Source organism: Corella eumyota, chromosome 2 (assembly GCF_963082875.1).
Source record: "Corella eumyota chromosome 2, kaCorEumy4.1, whole genome shotgun sequence".
In the NCBI taxonomy this organism is placed as follows: Eukaryota; Metazoa; Chordata; class Ascidiacea; order Phlebobranchia; family Corellidae; genus Corella; species Corella eumyota.
The window spans coordinates 3,328,732-3,337,863 of record NC_137491.1 but is presented as its reverse complement, the minus strand read 5'-3'; the positions used below and the strand labels follow the sequence as shown (position 1 = coordinate 3,337,863).

Sequence of the window (9,132 nt, the reverse complement as noted above, 5' to 3'; positions counted from 1 at the left end):
AATACCGTGTGGCACTATCTGTCACCACACTAATATCAGCTAAAAATTTTCGTTTGTTAATAAGTTGGGATAAAACTGTTTTGCTTAAAAATTAGCAACCGTTTCATAACTTAAACAGTCACATGTAACGTAATGCAATAGCGGAACCTTGTTGTACGAAAATAAACGCACTATAAAGAAACAACATTTTTTTTTTTTTGTATATATTTTTATCCTCGATGTGGGAAGGTCGAATGCGCGACTTAAACTAAGAGTAACATGAGTTACTCCGACCCAGTCTTGAGTTACCTTTGGCAGTTTGGAATATTATAGATAATAATTGCCTGTTAATTAAACCGCTGATTAAGTATTGGCTCAACAGGAGTTTATAACGCCTTACTCATGGGTGCTACAGAATGAAACTACTCGGCATCGAACCTAGTACCTCATATAGTAAAGGAAGTGTTTTGACTACTACACCGCGCTGCTAGTCTGTCATTTATTTTTTGAGTAATTAAATCATACCGCCAAGCTAGTCGATGTTAAAAATTCTTTACAAGCCCCAAGACTAATAGTGTTAAAGCTTTATTGACATACAAAAGTGCTAAAAGGTTTCAAGGTTGATTCTCACCAATGACATTTTTCACCTATTGACCTAACAATTACAATAGGCCTTAAAACTTACTAAAGTAATAACTTTTGCTCATTTTAATGACTAAGGGTTAGTTTAAGTTTAGATTTACCTATGTTATTTTAGCGATAGACCAATAGTCCTTTGTCTGAAAATAATCCAAATTTATTTACACCTATATAAAACTGCAATACACATTTTAATATCAACAATTTGAAAATAGTTATTGTAAAACACATCAGCTACAAAAAATTTAAATATTTAGACACAACTTAATTATCAATTATTGTGGCATTTGTTGCCAATTTTTTAATTAGATCAAAATTTGTGCCTTTAACTACAGTTTTATTAATGTGTTAAATCAAAAAACTTTACTTCTGCAAAGTTTGTGTGCAGGATTATTTTGTCATAGTTGATTAAGTAGGTTGCACTATACTAAGGGAGTAAAGTAACAAAATTTACAAATAATATCATTAACACGAATTTTACAAATTATTGGACTTATTTTTTTACCTAATTTGTTAGTACAGGCGAAAAAATCAGTAGAATGCGAAAAAATCAGTAGAATAATTTAAAAATAAAATTTTTAAAATTTGGAAATTACAAAAATCTGAAATTTAATAAATATAAACAAAATTAATAGTATTGAAAAAGTAGATATAATAAATTTTCAAACCATAGCTATAAAAACACGCCAAAACTAAAAAGCCACTAATTCAACTCAATACTAAAAGATTAAATCCACACAATAAAAGTTATATTACAGTTTGTAGACATAGTTTAAAATACACAAAAACATTAAAGCTACTTAAATTGGTTAAAAGTTAACATCTTTTGAAATATGACTTTTTAAAAAGTACTGGAAAAATACTAAGAAAAATAAACTGTACACAAATTAAAGCAGTTAAATCATTTGTATGTAAGTAGGTATTGGGTGTATGCACTATAATCTCTGAATATTACATACTGTGTGGGGTTTGTCATATTATCTACAACACTATCGTAAACATCTTCGCTATTATCCTTTTTTGGGATAAATTTTGTTGTTGGAGTACCTAATGTGTATTCTCCACAAACTACTTCATTTAGAAACATCTTTTTTTCGCCTACTTTGTTAGCATCTGTAAATCCATGCGAATATTGGGCAGAAGTGGAAAAGTAAACTCCAAAACCATAAAATGTGTCTAAAAAATTAAGTTTAAAGTATATTTTTTTTCAAATCTGGCTTGAATTTCTTAAACAGTTTTATATGTTTTATCTTTCCATCAATATGTAATTTCACACTATTTAAAACTAAACCTATTTAACAGCATAATTAAAAAAATTAGGCAACTTACTGTTTTTGCCTGCATGACTTCTGTCCAATCCATTCTTACAGATTGTTAAACAAACATCTTCAGAAGTTCCATGAAATAATTCTCGGGTTGTCTGTTGATTAATTTTATCACGAAGCATGCGACTTTCAACCTTTTGTTTTTGAGCAAGAAATTGTATATACAGTGTTGGATTTTCAACTCTTTCCAACTAAAATAAAACAATTTTTAGTACATCTAGGTTATTAACAGGATTAAAAAAAACTTTAAACAATTGTTTTTGTTTAAAAAAAAAACTTTTTGCTTTAAAACTTAAACAAACTTTTTTGCTTTAAAATTATTTTTTAGCACTTTGTAGTATATTAGATAAAACTTAATACATTTATTGCAAATTAAATTTTAAAAAAGTTTTCTGGTTTGACTTTTACCTTAACAACAGTAGTAATTGGAAGACCTGCATCTTTATACTTTTTTAGAACATCTTTAAACTCGTCTGTAGCTTGATCGACTTTATTTAATTTAAAAGGTTTTGTATCTTGATTTACCCATTGACTCCAATAAGCTGGGTACTCATCTAAAATATTACAATATTGTTTTAAGAAATTCACATTTTTATAATATATTATAAATAATTAAAAAGAACTAGTGTTATGACTTTGTGAAAAGATTACTTTGAATTATTAAGCCCTACCATTTAAATATATATAGATATAATAATTATACAATAAAAAGATTTTAGTAATACTTTCAGGATTTACTAATCGTTGAATGTCAACATGTTTTTTTGTGATTAAGCATTTAGCTGAGAATTTGCTAGAAGAGATTTGAAATATTTTTGCTTCAAATATTTTTAGTTTTTCATTTTTGGTGAATTCAAAAACCGATGGAGTGTGATTATCCATATCCTAAAAACAAAACCATTCTTTTCTTTGTATTTTTTAACAAACATGATCGTATATATGCATTAACGTAACAATCATCAAAAATATAAAGAAAAAAACAAAAACAAGGTTAGCAAATCTCTTAAATTTTCCAAACAAATCATAAATTTTACACCTTTAAGTATTTATTTACACAAAAATCACTTACATATTTTTCTTCTAATTCCAAACAACAAATTGGTGGAAAACTTATAAAAATGTCTGAGGTATCTTCCTTATACTTCCACTGCACGAATTTAGACATTTGCAAGGCTCTTTTACAGTTATCGAAAAATGTTTCTAGTTTCTGTTTTCCCAATTTAACATTTGAACGTTCACCATTAATTGTAATTTTTCTAAATTATTAAATAAGAAAATAATACTAAGAAAATAAATAAGAAAAAATAATAACAGTAAAGTTTATTTTAATTATTTGATATTAAAAAATATAATTTCGAAATAAACTTACTTGCCACCATTCGTTATTGTTAAGTTGTGCTTAAAAAATAACTTTTCAGATTCTTTCAGAAACTCCATTTCAACATCTTTGTTGTTTAATAACTCATTTTCCATTACCTCACAATCGAACTTTTCTTTAACATAAGCTGCTAAATCTGCACTAGCCTGTAAAACTTGTTTTAAGTATGCTTAGATAAATGTATTATGTTAAATAATATGTATAATAGTATATAATAAATAAAACACAATAGGATTTTACACGATCATTTTATATGAAAAAATTGTTTAGTTTTTTTTAAGTTAACATACACACAACACACCTACCTTATTAAATCTGTCTTCACCGTACGCATAAAGCTTAAATGTAATTGAATCAGGATCGACAGGTAGTTGATCTAAATCATAAAGTAAAATAAAGACCAAAAAAGTCATAAGGCAATTCCAATTTTAAAATTTTTTTATACAAAATATATTATTTCCTAAAGTTTTATTCTGCTGAATTATTACTCTCGAGTAAGGTGTACCTTAAAAATATATAACGTTAATTTATTATGAAAAGCCAAGCCCAACCCAAAAGTCATCTGCACAAAAAAAAAATTTTAAATTTTTAGCAATTCACCATTGTTAAATTATTTATGTGGTAATATTGTCTTAAGTATTGTTAAAAATAATCATTGCTAAAATCTTGGCAAAAATACAATAACAGTCATAAAATGAAATATGTGCATTAGGAAATAAAAAAATAAACCCAGGTTTGTGCATTTTATCTTTAAGAATCAATAGACTTGAATCATTTAAATCCTGAATAAAGGGTTTTCTGCTTATAATAAAAAGCAGGTAATTTACTAGGTTAATAATATCTAGAAATAATATTGGTAACTTAAAACTGGTTTACATATTAAAAATAAATAAACAAAAATATTTTACTTGATAATTCGTAGTCGCTGTTTGTTGTATTAACAATTGCATCGCTTCTAATTTTGGTAATATCACCGTTATATACCGTTGCTCTAATGCATCCAATTTCGGTGGTGAAATTTAATTCTTTGGTCATTTTCTGCAATAAATATTAAAAATTATTTCGTTAGATTTTTTTTTAATTTTTTTTTTTAATTTTTTTAGATTTTAAATGCTTTACATTTTTTGTCAGATAATTTTCATATAGCTCAAGTATTTCTTCATTACATGGATCTGCAACGTTAATCTGAACAATATATTTTTATTAACATTTTATAATTAAAACACATACTAGTGGCACAATGTCACTAAGATTAAATGTGAACATTTAATTAACTTTAGGCCAACTTTTGAAAATATAACATATATTTTTTAAATAAATTACTTGTAGTTTGTTATTGTTTTCTAAAATTGCGTCAACAATTAGATCAATTGCCAAGACACCAGTCATATTAATATAGCCCCAAAAACCAGGCAATGTAACTGACTTATATTTTTCACAATAGCGAAGACATTCAGCAACTCTTTGTTTTACAGATATCACTTGGTCACTTAAAAAAAGGTAAAAATGCAATAATAAGTTTGTCAAAAGAGCACTTAATATTTAAATAGTCCCACAGTATATATGTTGTAACCACTGTGCTTACAAACTTTTTAATAAAAGTAATATACCTTTGAACAACAACAAAAACAACTTTTTTAAAAAACAGGTCTCCAATGGTGCAGCAAAAAATCTCAAAGATTGGTAAGCCAGAGTTAGATTTTAATTGGATCTGATCTAAATGTCCGGATTTTGAAATGTTTAAATTACCTGAAACAGTCTAATGTTATGAATGCATATCCAAACAAATTAAAAACATTATTTTGTGCTTTTATCACATTTAAAATTTTTTTAAAAAAGCATACTTGATGGATTAATTTCCGTTAAATCTTCTGCTAAAGGAATTACAAGTACGTCACATTCAATGTCGGTGTAAGAGTTTTTTAACACTCTGATTGTTGATTCATTTCCAGTATGGTAACACTGAAATTTAACCTAAACATAATAATAACTATTGTAATATATAATTTTAGGAAAACATTTAGAAAAGAGATGCTAAAAGTACAATCTAAAGCAGAATACTTAAAGAGCAACAGTAGGCCAATAATACCCAAAACCAAAAAAACAACTCCAAGAGTTGGCAAAGTTACATTAAGAATACCTTAAATAAGGAGTTATAAAATTAAAAAGGAAAGTTACATTTAAATTTGTTCCTTGAAGTTTTGTATGTTTTGATATTTCAATGTAACAGAAATGTTTTTGCTCTATTTCTTTTAAATAGGCATCATTTTGTTCTTGAAAAAAACTTTGAATACCAGATCCTTCAAAGTGCACAGTATCAAGAATAATCGAATGAAGAACATCAAAAATGAAATTATGAACTAAAATTGTTTAAGTGCATTTGTTATCTTTGGATTTTTAAAGGTCTATGTATCCAACCAAATATTCTATATTTTTGTAGTAAAATTACAAATTTTTATTTCACGAATTGATTTTATTTTTCCTAACTAATATAATAAATATTGAATATCTTTTTATTTATATTTATCAATGCGCAAAAAACTAAATAAAAATTAATTATTATGTAGGTTATATAAGGTTTTTAGTAAGAATATGTTTGCCTACCGGTCGTGGTCACATAAAAAAATTTTAAGCATTAGGCTTTTATTTTTAAAAAACCTATTGGAATTTATCAAAATATATTTAGAACAAAAATACCTTTGTCTATTTTCCAACCTATTCCCTGAATCTGAATGGTTGTGTCATTAACTTGACGAACAACAATTTCTAGTGAAGTGAGTGAAGAACTAATAAGTTTTTTCAATAAATCAACGTAACACTTACAAAGGGTGGGGTTGGCAATTTTTAAAATTACTGTTCTGGTTCCCAAAAAATGAACACCTAGCCGCATTGCCTTGGGTGCATATTTAATTATCTTATTCATTTTATACTTTTAAAGTAACAACCTTGTACAAATATTTTACATATTATATAAAAAAATTTAATTACAAAAATCAAATCTTTTGCATCTGAGCAGTAGACAAATAATTTAACCTTCTTACAACGAAATGTTTCGTAGTAAGCTAACCCTATAGTTCAAGTAACAAACATAGTGACGCTATTATAACAATAAAAAGTTTCCTTTTAAAAGAAATAAAATACTTTCGAAATTTGAAGACAATTGATTTGAGAATGTATGTTTTACCCAGCTAACAATATAACGCTTTTAAAACGTTTTATAAAAGTTTTCGTAGTAAGCTAACCCTATAGTTCAAGTAACAAACATAGTGACGCTATTATAACAATAAAAAGTTTCCTTTTAAAGAAATAAAATACTTTCGAAATTTGAAGACTATTGATTTGAGAATGTATGTGTTTACCCAGCTAACAATATAACGCTTTTAAAACGTTTTATAAAAGTTTTCGGTAACCAATTTATATCGTTAGTATAACGGTTGTTTTGTCGACTCCTAATACCGTTATTACAACGTTAGTCACAAAAGGTCGGCAAAACGTTACTTTACGTTTTTAAAACCTTCTATAATTCGTTATTAAGTCGTTATAAAAACGAATTTTTCTGACTTTTGATAACAATTTTGCCAGAAGCCGCTTCGCATTACAGGTTGTTATAACGTTACATTACGTTTTTAAAACCTTTCATAATTCTTTCTAAATCCGTTACGTAAACGTATTCTCCTGACTTTTTAATAACATTTTCTCAGTGAACCAAAAAAATAATCACCAAATTTTTTTTATTTTTTTTTTATTATTATTTCACTTATCATTAAAATCAGAATTTTCCCAATCTGACGGGAACGGCACTGTTAGAGCTTCTGACGAACTTCCAGTGTTTGAAGATGATTTATCTTTCGTTTTCTAAAAATATTTAAAATATGGTACTAAATGTTGAGATAAAAGAAAGGTAACAATTGGTAACATAAGAGCTAAGCGACCGATATATATATATATATAAAAAGCCACAATGAATAAATAGATAGAAACCTATAAAGGAATCGTTTCGAATTAAGGTGCTATTTTTTAATATATTGGCAAATTTGTAATTTACACAAGAATCGCCTTTTTTCAATTGATTGATAGGTAGTTCTCGTGATTTTGGAATTTAAAGCAAAAATAAAAATGGAATTTTTAGCGCTCGGGTTTCAATTAACGTGGAACGTCATACGGATGTGTTAGCAGACGTAAAATATTTTAGATCACATATGTTGTCCGGTTCTAGACAAAATATAATAACACTACGGATCTCTTAAATTCTCTCTTATGGAGAAATACCTATATATAGAGAAATTCTCTACTATGGTAAACGGCTTGTTGTTTTGTCTAGAGCCGGACAATATACCCGACCCAATATTTTAAGTTGGTTGCGTATTTTTTTTAAATTTTTTGCGAGGTCGAAACTTGACATAAAAAGAAATGACGTGATAAACACTTCATGGTCCCGTGGTTTTTAAATACTCGTTTTTTAAATTTAACTAGTTTTAAATAAGTTTTAAATGTGAATTTATGTAGTTAAAAATACATACCTTATATTTTGAACCACCGGGCCTGTTTGAGGCATGTTTTAGAGTTTCTTTAATCTCATGCTCGATTAATTTGGTTTCGATTCTCGGATGAGCTTTCATTGCGGCCCCTGCAATGAAAAGAATTTATATTCAAAGCGCACAACTTAAGAATTTTTAGGTCAAAAGAATTATATAAAAAATAAAAACAGATTACGGTCACTAATGAAAAACTAAAATAATACAAAAGAGACAATATAATAAGATAAACGGCGTGTCAAGAATATCAGCGGGGAGTAAGAGATAAGCATCGTACCGAAAAATAACAAATATGCACGCATTAAAATTGGATAAATTAACGACGGTTAATAGCCTATTAATCATAAACAAGTGATGACATTGGTTCATCCTCTAAAAGTATAAAAAAAGAATAATTTATTTAAATTTATTTTTAAATATTTTAAACTATTTCTTACTATCATCTTCAACAATATAGCGAAAAGATTTTTTCTTTTTCTCTCTACTGCTCTAAAGTGTCGTCACTTGATTCGACATTGGAAGTTTCCATAGCCCTGTTACACTTTGCAATAGCTCTAGCATACTCATCTAAAAAAAAGCCATATATAATTTTGAACAAATTTTTGAATAACTATAACCAAACATGTACCTGCCCGAGCCAATATCCTGACATCGTAAAGTCCCCAGGTTTCTGGATCTGGCAATAACGCGCGCTTTGCCTTGTTTTTTCCTCCCATTCTTGGCCAGTAACACTTAGGATTTAACTAAATTAAAAATTTGGCATTTTATGCTCTATTTGTTAGCCGTTAAATTGGTTCATAATTAAGTATTAGCATTTAAAGTAGTACACTTAGAATTACTTTAGGTAACTCGGCTATAATAGCTCATCTTTTACTAACACCTGAACCACAATCTAAATAAGAACAGATTATATCTGTATATGGCCTAGCTAATTAACAAGCAACAAGCAGAAGTAAAAACAAAAATAAATACACTTTTTGTAAGAAAAACTGCGTTAATGAAAAACATTTGCTAAAAGCTTGTAATTTTAAAATCTATAAACTTTTCTCTGCGTCAACTTTTTAAAATTCTTAAAGTCAGCGACTTCAAAACTCGCGCTAAATTTAAAATTAAATTTCACGCGCTTCTGTATTCAACTAGAGAAAAGGGCAAAAAGGGAGTCAAACTGTCACGATCGAAATCAACAATTGTACATGACCCAATTACGTCACAGTATTTTTTATATTTCGTAGCGCAAATTGTTTTAAAGTTACGTAATCTTTATTGTATTTTAGCC

General features: G+C 27.6%; 1 protein-coding gene across 2 annotated transcripts; it reads right to left on the bottom strand.

Moving 5' to 3' along the window:
• Positions 1-801: 801 nt before the first annotated feature.
• LOC145742860 (protein mono-ADP-ribosyltransferase PARP14-like) lies at positions 802-6,328 on the bottom strand. Of its 2 annotated transcripts, XM_082560687.1 has the most exons (14): positions 6,019-6,328; positions 5,500-5,681; positions 5,166-5,295; positions 4,932-5,070; positions 4,645-4,810; positions 4,441-4,506; positions 4,230-4,359; positions 3,627-3,697; positions 3,313-3,467; positions 3,013-3,199; positions 2,669-2,828; positions 2,352-2,497; positions 1,948-2,134; positions 802-1,794 (listed from the first exon to the last, which is right to left on the bottom strand). In XM_082560687.1, exons 1-14 carry the CDS (start codon positions 6,242-6,244, stop codon positions 1,520-1,522), a joined length of 2,220 nt encoding a protein of 739 aa, XP_082416813.1. In that variant the 5' UTR covers positions 6,245-6,328; the 3' UTR covers positions 802-1,519. The 2 variants fall into 2 exon arrangements, with proteins under 2 accessions (XP_082416813.1, XP_082416814.1); XM_082560688.1 differs by lacking the exon at positions 4,441-4,506.
• Between the last annotated feature and the right edge of the window lie 2,804 nt (positions 6,329-9,132).

What these genes read in the sequence shown, in the direction of transcription:
- LOC145742860 (XM_082560687.1), bottom strand. Translation starts at nt 6,244, where the DNA reads ATGAATAAGATAATTAAATATGCACCCAAGGCAATGCGGCTAGGTGTT. An exon ending in TTCAAGGAACAAATTTAAAT is followed by an intron (nt 5,296 to 5,499) that starts GTAACTTTCCTT and finishes TATTATGTTTAG; the next exon opens with GTTAAATTTCAGTGTTACCA. An exon ending in CAATTACTACTGTTGTTAAG is followed by an intron (nt 2,135 to 2,351) that starts GTAAAAGTCAAA and finishes GTTTTATTTTAG; the next exon opens with TTGGAAAGAGTTGAAAATCC.